The sequence below is a fragment of the Ammospiza caudacuta genome, chromosome 17 (genome assembly GCF_027887145.1).
Source record: "Ammospiza caudacuta isolate bAmmCau1 chromosome 17, bAmmCau1.pri, whole genome shotgun sequence".
In the NCBI taxonomy this organism is placed as follows: Eukaryota; Metazoa; Chordata; class Aves; order Passeriformes; family Passerellidae; genus Ammospiza; species Ammospiza caudacuta.
Window position 1 is genome coordinate 5,569,317 of NC_080609.1, and position 19,255 is coordinate 5,588,571.

Sequence of the window (19,255 nt, forward strand, 5' to 3'; positions counted from 1 at the left end):
TCTTTTAGTATAGTTTTAATATAATATATAACATAAAATAATAAATCAAGCCTTCTGAAACATGGAGTCAGATCCTCGTCTCTTCCCTCATCCTCGGACCCCTGTGAACACTGTCACACAGAATTGCTCCAGAATGTGGCACTGCCATCCAAATTCCCAGTTTACTGCTCTTTGCAGGCAGAGATTTGTGTGAAAAGACTAGCTCAAAGACTTTGGCCACTCCCTTGTCCAGCTACAGGCGAGCCTTTACACCATCACAATTCTAGAATTGCTCTTCTCACTAATCCCTGTTGTTGTTTTTGTTTCCCTCTGCAGTGCCAGGATTTCCCTACCCTGCTGCGACCGCAGCCGCCGCGTACAGAGGTGCCCACCTACGAGGCCGGGGTCGCACGGTGTACAACACGTTCCGAGCAGCAGCTCCCCCTCCTCCCATCCCAGCCTACGGCGGGTAAGGAGCTCTGAAATTCTGAAATTCTCCCGCTCACCTCTGGCTCAGCATGGATCCAGGAGCCTGGGCACCATTCCCAGCCCTGCTGCACGCGGGTCGTGCCTGCCCGGCACCGGCGCCTCGCACAGCAAGGCTTGAAAAATGACTGTAATTTGTACTGCCATGCTTGGTGGCCTTAAGCATTTCAGATGTCACATATTGTTATGTAAATGCTCCCGCAAACGGAACGCTACGGAACGGGGAGATTGTTTCGGCTAAAGGTATATTTTTTGATGATTGCAAACATCTGGTTATTAAGGAGGTTGGATCGAGTTAACTTCTTTTTTCCTTCAAATGGCCTACTGGAAGTTGTCTCTGCACCTGAAGGCTTAGTGCTGGATTTTTTTTTTTAAATATATATTTTTTTATTGCAGTTTGCTTCGTTTTTCTAGTTGCCATCTTTGCCATGATAGAAATCTGGGGTACTCCTCGCAGGGCCATGGCTTTTGTGTACTTTTGCTTAAATAATGCCTTAAGGTTTTGCTGTCAGTGACCTGCATTTACTAAAAGCAAATAGTAAACTAAGGAAACAAGGAGAGGAATTTATAGCATTAATTTCTAGTAATTCTATAATCTTTTTTATTTCAGCAGATAGTTTGGGTTTTATGTATATTTTTGGGGGAAAGAAAGAATAAACAGTTTTTCCTGTCGCTCTGTAAAAGCTGACACAGAAAGGCTTTGTATGCTGCATGAAACACAAAAACCCTAATAACATTAGCAAAAGATGTTCAGCTGTCAAGAAATTAGGAAATCTGTAAAATCAGGAAACTTAGCGGATCCTAGGCTGGAGTAGTATTTTGTCATAAAAACTTGATGTGCCACTACCTCTTTGTAGAGCTGTTGGATCTTTCTGGGATGGGGTCAGGAAGGGTTGGCACAGGCAGTGAGAGAAGGTGATCCCTCTCTCTGTCTCTGTTTCTCTCCCTGCCCCCACTGAAATCCTGTTCAGCAGCTCCTTGGCTCCCACTGGTGATATCCCCTTGTGCAGAAGCTGCCCACACAATCCCTGTCCCCTTGCTCCATTCCAGTAGGTGAGGGGTGCCCTGCACCAGTTCCCACAATTTCCCAGTAAACCTTGCTTCTATTAAGCCAAAAGGAGCATCTTTTTCCTGACAAATTTGCTAATCTCATCAGTCAGCCTTTGGCCTGAGTTTTCAGGGATTTATTTATATAGGCAGTTTGACCATGCTGTCACATTGGGCAGTTATTATCTCAAAGAAATGAGACATTCTAAAAACTAATGTAAAAATCATGCCACATAATCAGGTTATTTTGTGAAAGTGTATTCTGTTGGTTTATTTGAGTGTTTTGTGTAGTTTATTAAGAAAAACAGTATTACCACTACTGAAGGAATACACTTTTCTGAAGTTTGCCTGAATTACCTTTGGGCAAGGATGGTGTCCTTCCAAAGTTATTCTTCTGCTGCCATACTCTCAGTCAGTGCAGGCGTTTGCACATGGCAAAGATGTAAACAAGTTAGAATGCCCTGCATTCAGATTTTCAATCATAATTCCTCAGCTACCAAATGGATTCAGCACCTAAAGAAAGTGGACTCTCCAACTCTACCTTGTTTAAAAGCAAGTTCTTAAATTTGAACATAGAGTGCAATATATAGTGAGATAATGATGTCATCAGTTTCATGATGACATCACACTTTAGTTAAATACAAAGTCATAAAGGTATATACAAAAATGATTACCAGCTCTGTGTGATAGTTTTTGAATTGGACAGTACTTTTTGGTTAGTATTTGCAAAATGAGTAAATACTTTCTGCTGAGTAAGTAACTTAAATTTGCCTTAAGAGGCCACATGTGGGTGCTCTATGTGTATATGTGTGTGGTGGTATACACATTATTATAATTAGTTCAGTGACTCAGCAGCATGAATTCCATTTCCAAGAGTAGCACATGTGTATCCCTATGTAATTGTACTGCTTATTGCCAGCACTTTTAGCAGTAAGTTAGATGTGTGAGCACAGAGAACTCTGTTGCAGGTCATTGCAAAGGTTCTGCAGAGGGAGCCCTGCCTTGTCACAGGTCCCATCTTCTTGCTCTGATGGTTTTCAGTTGTCTGTCAGGAACCCTTGCTAATCTAGGGATCACCTTGCCACCAAACATAGTTTGACACTGCAAAAGGTTTCAATTACTAAACCCTGTCTTAATCACGTAGGTCTTGGTTCAGATATTTAAGTTTTTCCATCTACCTGTGCTTCCCAATAAGGCCCTGCTTTCTGAATTGCCCATTTTGTAATTCATACAGATATGTATAATTTCTGCACTGAATTACAACATGCTGTAATTCAGTACAGAAATTATACATATCTCTGTTGCCCTGATCCACAGCTGGGGTAATAAAGCTTTGTTTTCCCATAATTTCTTTGGCCTGGCATATTAGATCTCATGTTGGTATCTTCACTGGTACAAGAGTGTAACATGGAATTGCTGAGTGATTCTTTGTTCTCTGCTCACCTATTCTATCCCATGACCCATCAAAGAAGCAATAAGGAATTTCCGTCAGAAAAAAATCTTGGATCAATAAAAATAATTTATGAGAATGTGGGTTTTGGTCCCAACGTGAATAGAAGTCAAGGAAAATTATTAAGATAGTAAAGACATCACAGAGAATGAATCAGCTTAGGAAAGGAAGCAAATAACTTGGAATATCATTTGTTGATAAGAAAAATAGAGTAAGTTTTGAATGCTGTTATGCAATCAATTTAGTAGCAATTTATTATTTTTCACTCAAGGAAGGCACCCAGCCTTACAGCCAAGTAAACAGTTTTATACTTAAGTATTTTCAGTCATTAAATAAAAAACACATTTTCTATAATGAAAGCTATAATTTTAATAATAAATTTGCATTAAAATCCATCAATGTTTAATTAGAAAATATTTCAAGAAAGAACCTACGTGTAGTTGCAAAATATAAAGCTGAACATTGCAATTACCTCCTTTAATTTTCTTTTATTTCATTAACCTTAGTCCTTGATCTGCCTCTAGGTCTGTGGCAGGATGAGTTCTGATGGTTCCTGTTGAAAGGTGTCTTCTGCTGTGCCTCCCACTTACTGGGGAGAAGCAGCCAGGCTTTGCTGGAACCCAGGGAAATTTCTGGGTATAACCATATTTAAGGCCATTATTTTCTTATAAATCAAAGATTAACACATGTGCTTTAAAATGTGTAATTTAAAAATGGAATTTCTGTTCATGAGATACATGGAACTACCCCAGTAATTAATGGATCCTTCACTTTTGAGCGAGACATTTCACAATTCCTTGAGATAGCACCTTGTTTATTAGCTCACAGAAAGTACTTCACTTTTAGCATCTGTGGCATCACCTCTAATGCCTTGAAATATGAGAATGTGAAGTTTACTTACAAGTACATATAATTAATGTAAGTATCATAAACCCCCCTGACACTGAAATGGGGAGTAAAGCTTGGTTTGTGTGAGAATACTGAAACTAAAATTTAGAGTTTGGAAATCTGCACTGCATAGGGAGCTTAACCTCAAAATGGTGCAGCAAGAGATGGAAACAAGAGATCTGAGATCTTTAATTTGTTGTCAAGAAAACCCAGAGTCATGGTATATCTGGTAGTAGAGCACTAGTAGATAGCAGGAGTAGTGAAACTGCTGAGGAGCCTTTCTGCTTCATCATCCTTTGCTTTAAATTCTCACAAGTTTAGTGTGGGGTGACTTTGTCTTCACATTCCCTCTCTGCTCCTTTCAGCTCTGATGGAGCTAACAGAGAATTAGCTTGCAGTCTGTATCTCCTCCTCTGCTGTCTTTCCTGGGAAAGCAGGGAAGAGCAATATGCTTTTTTATCTTTGAAAAGTTAAAAAAAACCCCAAAAAACAAACCCAACCCTAAATAGAATTGCGAATTTGTGGGGAGTGTGGAGGAGAAATAACAGAGGCTATTCAGAAACTGTTCCTCTTGTTAAAATAAACATTCTCAAGTGCTACTTGCTCACTGATTCAAAATGAAAATACAGCTTCATTTTCTTACTCTGCATTCTAAATTTAAGAACATTAGTATGAGTTACTACATCTACTCAGGTTGCTACGGGTTTTTCCCACTCTATTTCCTTGGGCTCACATAAACTTCCTCTTACTTTGGACTCTGCATATGTGCGATTGTTGGAACAAAAAATGGGTTTTGCCAGCATATATTGATTCATGTCTGCAGCTTTGTTCTCTGCAGCAATGCCCTCAGTCAATATCACAGAGCAGAAAATGTAACTTTTCCATGGCAGAAACTGGAAAGGCAAGAAACTGGAATTAGAGAACATTCTAAAGAGTCGAAACTGCCTCTTACAAGAGTTTTAGTTTGATGTTTAGAGTACTTAAAGCTCTGTTATTAGAGTGTGGAAAAGTGTTGCTTTAGTTCTGTCTTTGGTTTAAGTGAGGCTGGTTTATTATACCAAAGGACTTTGGTTTGATAATGCTGTAGCTGCATCTCTTCTCTCATTTATCTCATGGAGGCCCCAGATAAAGGGTTAACATTAAAGGTGATTTCCAGACCAGGAGCTGGTTAGTGCAGGACATGGAGGGTGACCCTCCCGGCAACCAGAAAACAGAGAATTGCTGTTCCTCAGCTGCTTTTGTATAGCTGGAGAGGCAGTGGTGAGCTGTGAGCGTTGCTGTGCCCAGGAAGGAGATCAGGGATGTGCTGCCCTTTTTTTCCTTGAATCCACACCCAGGCTGGGTGTGCTGCCCCGGGCAGGATGTGTGGGGTGAGGACCATGGATCCTCAGCTGCTGGGAAGTTTCTCAGCTAAGCTTTGTGCAATCCAGGGCTGTCTTTTCATGTCATTGATAGATTATTCAACTCAATCCTTTTGAAAGATGAGGCCAGAAAAATGATAATGAAGACAGATGTAGTTCTCCCAGGATGTTGTAAAGGTGGAGTCTAAACTACTAGAGAGTTCGTGTTAATATAGGTACAAAAAGTGATAATAAGACATGCAGAGCTCCTTAAATAAAGGGACTAAACCCATGAAAGTCAGATGTATAATATCTGATGACAAAAGAGTTCCCTATTTAGATAAAGATAATTTCAGAAAATTATTGCCACGTATGTTGATATTTAGATGCACATTTTCCTATTAAATCAAGATTTCTCTCACTTCTCTGAGTTTTCCTTAGCACAATAAAATAATAGAATACGACTGAACAAATCCCCCAAATTTGTTCTTTTTAACTCCTTCAGGAAGCACATTAACACTATTCCTTGGGTGAAGTAACTCAGATTTCAGTAATGTGGCTCTTTAAAAACCCTGTGTTGTTTTACAAGGAGCAATTGACTTACCTGCTTACCAGGATAATTTTTTTTAATATAAAGTGTAAAAGGAGCTGTTGTAAGATGGGTCCCTGTGTGATACCTTCAGTCTCTTCCCATGCTCAAGACACCCCCTTTGTTTTCTGCCTAGAGACTCAGAGAAAGAAAAAGGAGTGAAAAGCAGAGCAAATTAAACAAAATTAATAATAATAATAAAAAAAAAAACGTTAGAAATTTATATACTAAAGGAAGGAAAAGCAAAACAGTTTTTGGTGGCTTACACTTTGTACTTCTGATGAAAGCAGCTGTTAGAAAATACATTTGACTCTAGTAGCAAGATTCGATCAGGAATCAAAAAATTACACAGACTCTAAATAGAGGAGATATTCTCTGAAAACTCTATGAAAGTGTGAAGAATTACTTTTCCTCAAACTTCAGGAGAAGCAGAAGGGTTTTTATTAAATATCACTGTCATAATGCAAGATCACAGAGAGGAAATAAGATAAAATCAGCTGATTTTTTTTTTTTGTAGTGAAAGTCCTGCTTGGGACTGTTATACTCATTTGCCTGATTCTGTCACTTCATCTTAATATTGGCCATGCCTAATGATGGAGTTATGCATATATGTCTCATTTTAGTGATGGGTACATTTTTCAGCATAGTGTTTATGAAGTGGTTTCATTTAGAACCCAAAATAAGTTTGTCTGTACATGACTGGAAGGAAGACTGGGGTGGATGAATGACCCTGTCCAAGATTACAACCAGCTTCACTTAGGAATGAAAAATTTATCAGCCCCTTTTCATCTTTGCTGTGTATCCACAGATCACCAAGAAGAGAAAGAAAAAAGTTTCCTTTTCTGACAGATATGATCTCAGAAGCATTATTTTCTGAATAGCAACGTTTAATAGCAGTGGAGAGTGGGATGTTTGAATGTGCAGGGGTGGGTTTGTCTCAGCTGCCAGAACCTCACCCTGTTGTGCTCTCCTTCCTCCTCTCAACAGCAGAGGGGAGAAAGGATGTAGGGGGATAGAATATAAGAAAATAAAGCTAGTGTAGAAAGGAATCTCACCCCTAAGGAGCTGCAGCTGGGCCAATTAGCAAAGATCAGGAACAGGCCTGACTTTACCAGGCCACAGCTGTAAGCAATGAGCAGCAGATGCTATAAAAGAGTGGGGTGGCTGGGTGAGAAGGGAACTGGAGTCAGTGGCTGCTTTGGGAAGGAGAAAGAGTCAGTGCTGTGATGAGATGTCCGTGAGAAACACCAAGAAGGTATGGAGCTGTTGTGATAAGGAGACAACCTTATCACAGGAACCCCTGCAATAGGATGACAACAAAAGGAGGATGGAAAAGCTCCTGGGTTGAGATAAAGACAGGGACATTTCTTGTCAATTGCCATCATGGGCAAAACAGACTTGACTTGGAAAATGAATTTAATTTGCTATAGAAATGCAGTTAGATCATTACAAACAGAGGTAGGACCTAAACCACCTTCCCTCAGCTTGTTCCCCATCTCCAGCAGGAGGGCCACAGGGATGTGAGCACCCAAGGGCTGGGGCTGTGGGGTCTCAGTAAACTCAGTATTTTTTGTGTGTCATCTCATCCAAGTCCCTCATGCTGTCCATGGTTGTGTGCTCCTACCTGACAGTCGTGTGGAATGCTTTATTCCTTATGTGCAAACAGGTGAAGTAAAACACGGAGTGTTTTAAAATAATCAGTGTACCCTAACCAAAATAAAGGTGTGCTGCAGTGTAACAAACTCTCTGAAAGCTGCCAGTGTAGACCAGGTTTTGCATATTTTGCTCTGCAGACATAATAAATAGAAAAATATATGAGTAAAGGTCTGACCCTATTGAAACAAACGGCACACACTCTGATTTAAGTGGAGCTGAGTTTTCACCTGGTATTATTCCATAGCAAACTTTTATCATCGGTGTGGTTTTATACATGTCCTTGTGTGCATGTATGCATATTTATGATTTTCTCAAGTGATTCAAACTTACACCCATACCAGCTCAGCCCTGTGGGGTTTGGTCATTGACTTCAATAGGTCAATTATATTTCTGACATCAAAATTCTTGTTGGAATTGCAAAATGGCTTAGGTTAGCAACTTGGTAATAACTATTATTCCTAGATAATAGTATTCCTAAATTGAAAATATTGTTGCAAAAAAAAAAAAGCCTATTGTTTTAATAACTCACTTATTTATCCCTTGAAAGAGCTTGGGTTGATTCTCATATGGGAAATACATATTTCAAGTTGCAGAATTGCCAAATGGATGTAAAATTGCAGGAATGACCTAATGGGTGTAATTGTTAGGCCACTGTTATGCAGTTGGAGTTTTATTCAGTATAATCATTTAAGCTGTCTCTGTCATACTGTGTCTTTTATCCTGGAGGGTTTAGAATTTTCCCCTGTTTACACTGATGATTGATCTGAGCTGAAATGTGACCATTTCTGGGTGAGCTGGTAACAGCAATGTTACCACATTTTTTTGAGAGAAGCAGTAGTAATGTATCCAACCAACCAAAACAGGGGAGCTCAGAAAGTCTGGCATGCTTACCAAAGCTGTAAAATGCTCAAGTAAGAAAAGTTATAATTATTTTTTTTCCCCAAAAGCATAGCACCCTGAAATTCTCAATAGATCAGTTGTCATTATTGGTAATGTGCATTGAACTAACCATGCAGTACCTGTGGGTTCTCTGACCTCTGTGTAGACTGGATATTGAGATTTGACCCAGTGGGTAGAACACCACCAGTGTAATTATTTCACCCCCTCCTCTCACCATTTCAGCTTAGGCTATGTTTTGTTTGCCATCTAAGCAATGAGAAGCAACCCTTTATTTCAGAGGGTCAGCATACCTGCAGGATGAGAAGGCAGTGCTTCAAGAGTTACGTTTTTGCAAGGGTTTTGAAACTGGTTGTAGGATTGGCCCACTGAAAATTTTATAGCAAAGAAAAAACGCTGTCAATATGTGGCTTCTTAAAACTAAAAACAGGAGAAGAAAAAAAGCCCCCAGACTTTATAAAAAGTCTTTCAATCCTGCCATGCTTTACCATTGATCAAGCATTTGGCATACTTGATAAGATGATGTATTTGGTACAGGTTCACTTCTGATAATTACTACCAACCTCCTTAACCAATGTGAAGAGTGCCTTCCTACCCCCTTCCCTCTGTTCTTGTGAGAGACTAACCTCAGCTGTGCAGGGGTTGGTGGCATTTGCATGTGGAAATGCACTAATATGGATGTTTTTCTTTGTGTGTGCACCCTTGCAGTGTTGTATACCAGGATGGATTTTATGGTGCAGACATTTATGTAAGTATTCATTGATGTGCATGCTGTCCTTGTACATTACCAGAGTCATTCTTTTTACAAGTTTGCTGCCTAGCTTGACTCTGTTTTGTCTATTTACCATCCCTTGCCTGTCAGAAAGAATTGAGAAGAATATCTCTCACATTGGAAGACCTTTCTGTTCATTACATCTATCATTGTTCAGTGGAGCTGAATTAACTCTTCAATCAAATGCTGAATGAATGCAAAAAGATGTGAAAAATGTGTGTGTGTGTGTGTAGGGGCGTCTCCCTTTGTAATTGAAGTTCAAAGTAAAAAGAAAGCAAAGCACAAACATTCTTTTGCAAATCCCCAAAAGCTCTTAAAATAAATCAAGGCAAGCTGATTATTATTAATACTTGATGTATGAAAGTACTTCATGGAGAGATCAGGTTTCCCAAATCCAGCCAACACTGGGCATATGTAGGTGCCATGGTGATAGTAGAGCTTAATGGCGTGTAAGTTTAGGATATGGCAATGTATTATCTTTAATCGGAGTAGACTGCCAAAAATTGCACTTTTAGATTCCACTCATTTCAGTTTAAAGGAAATGGGTAGAGACTGCTCCCAATGCAAGTGGATAATTTATTAGGAAAGATTCATAGTCCTGGATCCATCATTATCTATGCATCTAATTGTTCACCTATTTCATCTTAAATAATATGTTTGGTGGGATTTTTGCTATTTTTTCAAGTTTTCATACATTGTTTTTTCTTGGCAACTTTTTTATCTTGAATGTGTGCAAAGAGTCTCCATAAGTCTGAGTATGCAGGAGGTTTCAGGGGGTTGAGGCCAAATTTCACTCTTCCAAAATTCTTATACCTGATATGTAGATGTAAAATATTTCACTGACAATAAGCAATATTTACTTTTGTTATTATTTTAATAAGGCAGTCTGATTCTAAGTTACAGGTATCATCTTTTTTTTTTACCAGATAACTTTTGGTAACCTACTTGGTACTTTTTCAGTTGAGATAAAATGAGACAGATGAGTTGCAATTTGTATCAATATTAAAAATTAAATAGGCAATGCTAGGAAACATCCCTTGTGTTCATTATCAGCAATCTTCTAGAACTATTCCCAACGGAACAGATTTTTGTCAGTAAGTTTTATATAGAGAAGGAAAACAATTTGAATTTATGGATGAACTAGGTTTTGTTTTTCTGACAGAAGTGGAAAGGCTGATCCTTATCTGAAAATAATTTGTGCAATTTAAAAACATATTTAAAATAAATCAGTGAGGGTTAAAGTCCTTTCCCTATGTACTTATGTAGTCAGTGTTGTTATCAGTAAAATATTGTTTACAACACAAGAATCGCCCCCTGGCTGAAGTTTGCTGAAGCCAAGTAAGTCGCTCTGATCTCACTCAACCACGCTGCTGCCCAATTTTTGAGCTGTATTGGACACACTTTGCACTGTGGAATTTCTTCGGTTGTGGTTTCCAATTTTCACATTCCTTCAAACCATCAAGTGTTTGACATCCATTTTGCTCAGTGTACCAGCCCAGAAATCTGCAGGGCCACAAGATATCCTTCTTAGGAGGGCTCAGGGTGAGAGAATAGGTAGGAACTAAATGTTCCTCGAACAGTTTGTTGATTTGGAGCCCACTGCTGCTGAAAGCCAGGAATACCTCATTGGTGACTGACAATATTATTTTTAGTGGCCTCACACCTCTCACAGACCTCCATGTTTTGTTTCCAAATGGAGGGTGGTTTCAATGAGAAAGATGCTGAATAAATTACTGATTTCTAGTATAGCCACAGTTTTGTTGCCTGCAGTAGTTGTGTGCTTTAGGAAAAGGAATAACCACACTGGTTTTCACTCAGCTGCAGCCTTGCATTTCTGATTGCATATCTTAGTTCTGGTAATGCAACAGAGTGTTTATCTTTATAGGAGATGACAGAATTAAAACACTCTTCTGGAAATTTAGTTTCTTTTTAATATACAAATCTTTTTTATTTTATAAATAATTTTTCTTCACATTTGTGCCTTCTTGCATAAAAAGCATTTGCAGGGGAGGGAGAGAGAGATAGAAAGAAATGGCATAAATCAAATGAAACCTTAAAATTCACAGTGTATTAGTTCTTAGTGCAGCAGTATGCAGCAGACCAAGTTATTTATTAAATCCCAATTGTTTATGACATAGCTCCACTCAGCTTTTCATTTTAAGTGCAAAGCTGAAGCTTTGTGAAATGACAAACGCTCTGTGAAAAAAGGATAAAAAAACATTTAAACAATATAGGGTTTAATGGTAGATTGGAGGGAAAGGAGCCTTAGAAATACCACAGAAAGCAAAACAAGAGGCACACAATAGTGAAAAGCCAGATCAAAAATATGCATTAATGGGTACATCAGAGTGGGTTTCATCCTGCTCTGATCACACTGAGCAGCAATTGATGGACTCTGCTATTCTGTGCAGAACTTGGGATCAACAGAGCCTCTGGTGAGAGAAACCACAGATTTAGGGCAAGGGAGGGAGGGGAGACATGAAAACATTGGTTGGTCAAAAACTGCAGGCTGAACCAAGAACAGCAAATATCCAGAGCTGCTCAATACTAACCAGTGGAATAGAAAATATTAGGAATATAAAAATAGGTGGGAAGTACAGTCTAAAGTGAAAAATCAACAGCTATGATTCTAGATGTAATATAATATATTCTATATTTAATTCTATATGGAATGTAATAAGCCTTCTGAAATAGCTGAGCTATTGAATTCCCTTTTAAATGTGCCTTTGAGTAGGAAAAATAAAGGAGATTATTAGGAAGTAAGGAAGACCTTTTAAAATTAAGTATTGATTCACTAAGAGAAAAAGTCATTAAAAGAGAATTAAAGTTGCCTGCCAGCAAATATAGAAGTTCTTAGATGAAGATTGACACCTGTGAAAATAAGAAAATACACTCCACAAAATGAAGCAAAAAATAGTAACAGTCTCAGAAACAGGCAGTTAGAATAATAGCTCTGCTTTATCTTAAATCTGTTCCTTTTTTTTTATTACCATTGTCATAAAGAATGTTTTCAGAATATGTCAGTCATCAATCCACGCCTAAAATGTGGGAAGGCTCAGAAAATGAGAATTTTCCACACCCTGTCACCATCAGCTCCAGAAACCCCCAGTAATGGTTTAACCATGGCCATTGGTCAGTCTCACTGCTCACACCAAGGTTTTCTAAACTTCCCAGGATTCTGCACCTGTGATACTGCAGCTGGAGAGAATCCATGGGAAAATATACATGCATAGGTTTTAATTTTTTAATATTTTTTGAGCTGCTGGGCAAGATTAAGGCAGATTTTTATGGTCACGGGTATGGAATGAGACTATTTCCTAATAGCTGTTACCATCACCTTTAGCTCAAAGCCAGGATGCAGCTGGGATGGAAGATTTATTTGTTTCCCAAGGGAAAAGCAGAAGTAATTATCCAAGCAGCATTCCCCTGACCCCAGGTGGAGTCCCTGGAAGCCACCTGGTCCCCTGAAGGGCACTGTTCTGGGGTGAAAAACAAGGATTTGCTGATAGCCCTGAAGTTTGCTTTTAAGAACCAAGGATTTTTTGTGTTTGCCCGTGGAAGGATGTGCCATTCCATTCCCTGTGACTCACAGAAGCCGAGAAAGAGGAGAAATTAGTTTGCCAGGGGCAAAAGGGTCCCCAGGGAGGAGTGGGTTGTTCTTTGCACTGCTCTGTGTGCTGGAACACTCCATGATGGCTTTTTAAAAGTTTGGCTAGGTAGGGATGAAATGTCTTTTGATCTCATCTTTATTTGTGAAGTTAAAAGCACATTCACAAAGGTACCAGAGCAATGCTGGTGATTTATTTGGCTGGGATTAGTGCAGGTGGTGCCTGGATATTTTACCAAGAGATTTTTCTGAGGCAGCAGCTGCCTCTGGGAACACAAATATATAGAAATAACCAAAACCTTGCATACAGGTCAGGTCCACAGTTTGAGCCAGCACAAATTGGAGGTGGATTGTTTATTTATTTTTAATTCTTTCAGTCAAAGTTATACTCAGTGGGCACAACAAGCACTGTTTAAATCTCAATAGCATGTGAGTGGAGGAAAATGAACTGACACTTTCTATATTCTGTAGCTCTGAGTTTAATTCACATAATTTTTAATACCATTCTTCTATTTGTAGTTAATAAGGCAGGTCTAATTCTCAATACTAGAGAAGGTTTGGAACCTTGATTAATTTATGTTCACAAAATACTCTGAGAGATCCTTGAGTGAAAGGAAGTATAGGAAGTATAAATTGAGGAAAATTAACTCTCAAAATTCATATGAAATATTAAATATGTAGATAATAGGAAAAATATTCATCATTTAGAGTCACTTTGTGGTTCATTATATCTGAGAGCATGAGAAAAATGTGATAAGGCTATTTTTTGAGGAGGTGCACACATGTATATATGGTTTTGTAGTGTCTAGATTCTGTCTGGGTAAGCTTTTGTGGAAATGAGCCTTACTGCAGATACACACACTTCATTTAAAAATTCCGTTGTATTTAATTTTCTATTAATTTCCATTTTATCATATCTCATTCAACATGTGTGTGATTTCCTTCTAAAATTGATTAAGATTTCCCTATAAAAATCACCAATTGACCTCTGACAGCTCTCACTGCTCTTTTTCTGTTTGCCTGAGCCAGAGATGTAGAAAACATTGAGAGGGAAATTCTAATTGATTCCTCTGGGAGATTTGCCTTAATTCCTTCCTTACATCCTTCCTTTTTCATTGAAATCATTCAATTTCTGTTTCTTTATGGAGGAGTGTTGCAGGAGCCTGTGTGTGACAATAAGATACCACAGCTATGGGGTAACTTTCCACTGATGGAAAACCTCACCATGCTGGATGTAGGCTCATGTCAAATCATAGTGATACTCAAAGAAATAGGTGAGAAAATGGATTCTGTGTGAGCAAATGGCAAAAATAGTCCACCAGCTGCATTTTATTTTCCAGATTCAGTCACAAAATCATAGATAGTGATAGCATTGTTAATTTTTAAAACTACTTAAGCTGCTGTAACACTGTTTTATCATTATTCTGCAAGAAGGAAATATGGGGGAACAGATAAGGCAGTAAACATTTTTTCATTATGGTGTCTGAATTTATTATTTTCACAATAATAATCCAAAGTCAGGTACTTTCTGCCTGAATATAAATATAAGAAGAAAAAAAGAATTCTAAAAACATTTCTAATACTTAGGAACTGAAAATTGTTAATTTTAAAAATGTAATTATTGCATAGTTTTGTTCTGAGTATTTTATTTTGCAATATAGTCTAAGGCATGAGGATAATTATATAACGTTACTCCAGAGATGTAGTGAAGATTACTGGTGTATTCTCCACCTAAAGTATCAGCCAAGTTCAAAATTAGCAAATAATTGTGAAATAGATCTTGTTGGAGAAGGTGAGTTCAGGGGTCTGAACTGGAATCCCACCCCAATTTCCAGGCGACAGTGTACCTCCAAGTATTTTCTTCCTGCAGTAATCAAAAATCACCTGAAATAATTGAAGTAAAACAATGAGACAACTTGGTACAACACCAAAACTGCAGAACACAAGCCCCATAAAAATAATTTACTTAAGCATATCTTAATGTGTAATTTATGGTAGTTTATTTTAAAATTATAAATTCATGACATGGGATGGTAGGGAATTTGGTTTTCCCTGATACCCAAATACATCCTGCTTTTTTAGTTCTCCAGAGAATGCAGGCAAATTCAATGCCTTAAATCTCATTTTGTTTGTATTGCTTTATACTCATTCTTGCCAGGGCTCCCATAAATGTCAGACTGATTGCTGAATCCAAAACATCTTAATAAAGTTCAGAGTCGAGCTTCATTGTTCAGCAGAAATTCTTTGAAAGCAAATCAAAATGTAAGCATAAAAGGAATGTAGTTCTTGTGTTTAGGGAGCAAGACAGGGTCTCTGATCACACAGTGACCAAATTTTGGTGATAGTTAAATGCAGGAAAGGAAACCAGTCCTCACAGAGCCCAGCAGATTTCAGAGCAACTGCTGTAGGAATGCCTTGTTTCATTTTTCTCCTATTCTGAATTGCTCATGGTGGCCTGATCTCAGTTCCATGCTGTGGTAGGGGCTGGTGTGTGTGGAGCTGGCTCTCACTTTTGAATCAGGGGTTTTAGGAGTGGACAGCAGGACAAAGAGTTGGACACCCTGGTGAACAGAACCATGTCAGACTTCAGATATGCTACCCAAGTCCAGACTGGATAATGAAATCAAGTTCAGTATCTTCATCATATCAGCACTCAGGGAAAAAAAGAGGAAAAAAAAGGGGTGGGGAGAGGTGTCATGTTCCACAGAATCACTGAGTTGGAAGAGACCTTAAAGATTGAATCCAACCCAGCCCCAACACCCCAACTAAACCCTGGCACCCAGTGCCACTTCCAGGCCTTTTTTAAACACATCCAGCGATGGTGACCCCACCGCCTCCCTGGGCAGGCCATCCCAATGTTAAGCCTCAGAAACCAGGAGGGGAGATCAGGTAAATTTGTAACATCTCTCACCTGTCTCACTTTGACAGAGGCCAGCCCAAGTGTGCAGTTTGAATTTCTCTCAGGCTCAGTTTGTAACTAGTGACATTATTTGATAGCCAAAGGCCTGTGTGTACATACCTGCAGCAGTTGGGCCTGTTGTACATTTTTGACAGTGATAGCCTTCTGCTGGGTTATAAAAATGAAATTATCTGAATTGAGAAGGTGTTTTTGTCTCTATGTGTGCACAGAGGAGCACAGGAGAGCATGAGGGCGTTTAGGAGATACTCATTCTTGCCTGATCCCAGGGCCTGTGTGACACCATTGGAGCTGGCCAGGAGCAGGGAGGGGACATGTCCTCTTGTCTGTGTGAGCACTTGAAAAAAATCAGAAAGATTAATCTTCAAATAAGCGGACAATTCAAAGCCTGGAGCTTCTAATGAGCTGTCAGTGTATGTAAAACTTTTGTTTATTCTTAGGGTGATGTGGCATTGTCAGCTGAACAATTGATTTCCAAACCCAGCCTGCTTGAAATCTTCAAACCCACAAAGGTTTACATGGGTTAGGGATGAAAGCCATTCTGCCGAGCAAAGTGGTAGAAGGGGAAATAGCTTGTAAAAGTAGTTCAGATTGCTTTGCTGAAAAGAGCAAATTTTTATTTGCAATATCAAACCAGAAAACCCACAAAAGTTACTGCAGTAAAATTGTTCTACTGTTACAGTGAAGGCTGGCACATCGTGGCCTATTCTTCCTGCTTCAGCACAATATCTGGGGTGAATGCAGCCTTCCAAAAAAAAAAGAAAAATTGAAAAGAACCAATTCATTAAGGCAAACACTTCAGCAAAGGAGTGAATTTTATTCAAAGCTGAGTGAGCTGATCCTGTCTTATTCAGCTCTTTGTTAGGGAAGGGTTGGGTGGGTCAGGCACCACAGCAGCCCCTGTCCCAGAAGGTGCTGGGGGGAGAATTCTAATTGGGACGTAAATCGTGTTTGTGTTATCAGCAGGGCTGGGCTGGGGCTGTTAATTGGCATGCTGAGATCATTTGGAAATGGTTGATATAACACCGTGGTCCATTGAACAGGAAGCTCTGCTGTTTTCACAGTTTGATAATCAATGCATCACTGCACTCAATTCCTTTCCAATGTGTGTTTGTTTGTCCTGTTTGCTTAATTGAACAGCTGGAATTACTGTTACATACAACTGAATGTTAATTCATGGAAGAGAATTTTGCTTCTTCATTATAATTTTATGTTTAAATTGGAAACCTATGTAACATTAAGTGTTAATTGAGTGCACAAATTCATAGGTTTAATCAACCAGGCATGATAAATCATATTTTGTACAAAAAAAGAATTGATTATTAGCTGAGTTTGTCTTTTAAGTTTAGCACAGCTTTGTGAATATACATACACTTTGTTCATACGAAAAATTGCTGCTTAAAAACTTGGAGAAGAATCCAGTAACGTCCTATAAAAAAGTTCACACTGATCAATAGAGTTCATTGCTTTCTCCTGATCTCTGGGACAAAACTTAAAAAAATTTTGTGGTGCTCCATTTTGCTTCACGATTCGCCCAAAAAATTTTCCTTACCATTTCACTGCGGTATTCCCTATGCATTTAACCAAACTGCAGCATGACTGTACTCTTTCAATCGTTGTCAAATGTTGCAAAATGTGCTGGAAGGTGCCATGGCAATGCAGTTAGAGCGTGAGTTTGTGTTTCAGGGTGGTTATGCTGCCTACCGGTATGCCCAGCCTGCCACTGCCACTGCAGCTGCCTACAGTGACAGGTAAGAGCTCCTTTCCTGCTCACTAATATCGGACCAGTGGAAGTTGAAGTTGATTCTATAAATTTGCCTTGTTGAAGTCTCATAACTGTCTTGTTGCTCTGCAGATAATTGTGATCTCTAAAGCAGGCTGTTTTATTATAATCCATGAATAGCCATAAATTGAGAGACTTTAGGCCTTTAATTGAGAATCAGGCATGAGATAGGCACATTCCCAAGCTGTAGATCATCCAGTTAACGTCCGTGACCCTTGTACAATGCAGATAAATAAATGTACAGATTCATGATGGTCTGCTACAAAGGATCATTATTTGTCTTAGGAGTATTATTTCAGTTGATTTAGAGCCTTGAACCTATTGAGTGCCCTCAATTGTCATTGACATTGTTTTTGTCAGTGGAAATTGAGAATGAACTGTGTCTAAGCTTGAACTATCCAGTGAAAAATAGAAATTTTTTCCATTTGCTTTTTTCCCAGGCATTTGATTTTTTTTCAAGACTTGAAAAAAAAAAAAGAAAAAAATTTTTCTTTTGCTCTATATTTTCATCCTCAAAATGTAAGCCACATTTGGTGGAAACAATATCAGGGATGGATGATTATTAAAATCTGCACATTCAAAGACTTAACTTTTATAACTAACAGTAATGTCACATGTATTAGCGTGTCTTCTTGGAAGATGGATGTTGGAATCTCTTAGAAGTCAATTCGTAAATTGCTGTTGACTTCAGTAGATAGATGATTTTATAAAATTGCATAAAATTAAGTCTTTGCCATGTGTGGAAATGATTTTGTAATGAGAAGGAGGATATTCCTACATTTTCCTCATAAACTGGAGCCTTAAAATCTATTCTACCTTTAATATTTTTCAAGTTCTAGAGGAGTGTTCCCTTGTAAAGGGAGGGTGTATTTGGTGCCAGAGACACACAGATAATTTGCTTCATGATGGCAGTGAGAAGTAAGGTCACACTTCTCAATACCTGATACAAGAAAATTTTCACTTGGAATCATGGAAACAATTTCTCAAGCCTTATATACATTTTGAAAAAATTCTTTAAATGCTAAATTAGATAGTGTTACAAATGCTTCTGTTTCTTAAAGAAATCAAGAGATTAAGAAATTCTAGTGCACAATTTCTTCGATTGAAGCGCTGTTCATGGATTCTGTATTTTTAGAACCAAGTCCCATGGTATGAATGTTACAATGCTATGCATGCATATTTGCCTTTCAAGTGCTTATTCTGGGTAATGAAGATATATTTTTTTAAAGTTATGTGAATAAAGTAATTTGCATGTATGGCTGAGGCATGCTGTGTCAGACAGGTAAGCAAGCTACTTTTTATTGATTTTGGGTCAGTGATACCAACTAGATCTGTGCTGTGTGCACTTTGTTGGCAATGTTCTATTTCTACTTAGCGGAACCTGCACAGGTGAAATGCTCCTCAGTAGTTTCATTTCATTTCCACAAAGGTTTGTTAGCATGTTGCAGCTCTAGGGTTTTTATGTGAGCTTTTCTGTAATGCAAAAGAACTCCTGCTTCTAAAAGCCGACTAAACACAAAGGACAAAATTCTAAATAACCTCCTGTGGTGAGCCAGGTTTTGCCAGCTATCTCTCAGGTGTCCCTGGATCATTGAATAGGCTGTTTATTTCTATTAATTAAACCTATGCATTACACAGAGAAACTGAACAATATCAAGCTGAATTTTAAATGCTTTAATTATGAATTGATGTTACCTTCTCATAAAGCAGATGAAAGGCTGAAAGGTAAAATATCAGTTGGTCACATGTTCTGCTATGTGCAGAGTCAACATCACAAAGAGTTATGCTGCCAGAAAGGTAAAGGATTTGTTCAGGAAGATAGTGCTCTTAAATGCTGTAAAGAA

General features: G+C 38.5%; 1 protein-coding gene across 15 annotated transcripts in view; it reads left to right on the plus strand.

Moving 5' to 3' along the window:
• RBFOX1 (RNA binding fox-1 homolog 1) overlaps window positions 1-19,255 on the plus strand; it is a 1,162,152-nt gene that overhangs the window by 1,114,070 nt on the left and 28,827 nt on the right. For all 15 annotated transcript variants that reach the window (XM_058816205.1, XM_058816194.1, XM_058816192.1 and 12 more), the window contains 3 exons: window positions 316-448; window positions 9,041-9,080; window positions 17,315-17,379. In XM_058816205.1, the coding sequence (XP_058672188.1) occupies window positions 316-448; window positions 9,041-9,080; window positions 17,315-17,379 (238 nt within the window). The remainder of the gene's footprint in view (window positions 1-315; window positions 449-9,040; window positions 9,081-17,314; window positions 17,380-19,255) is intronic.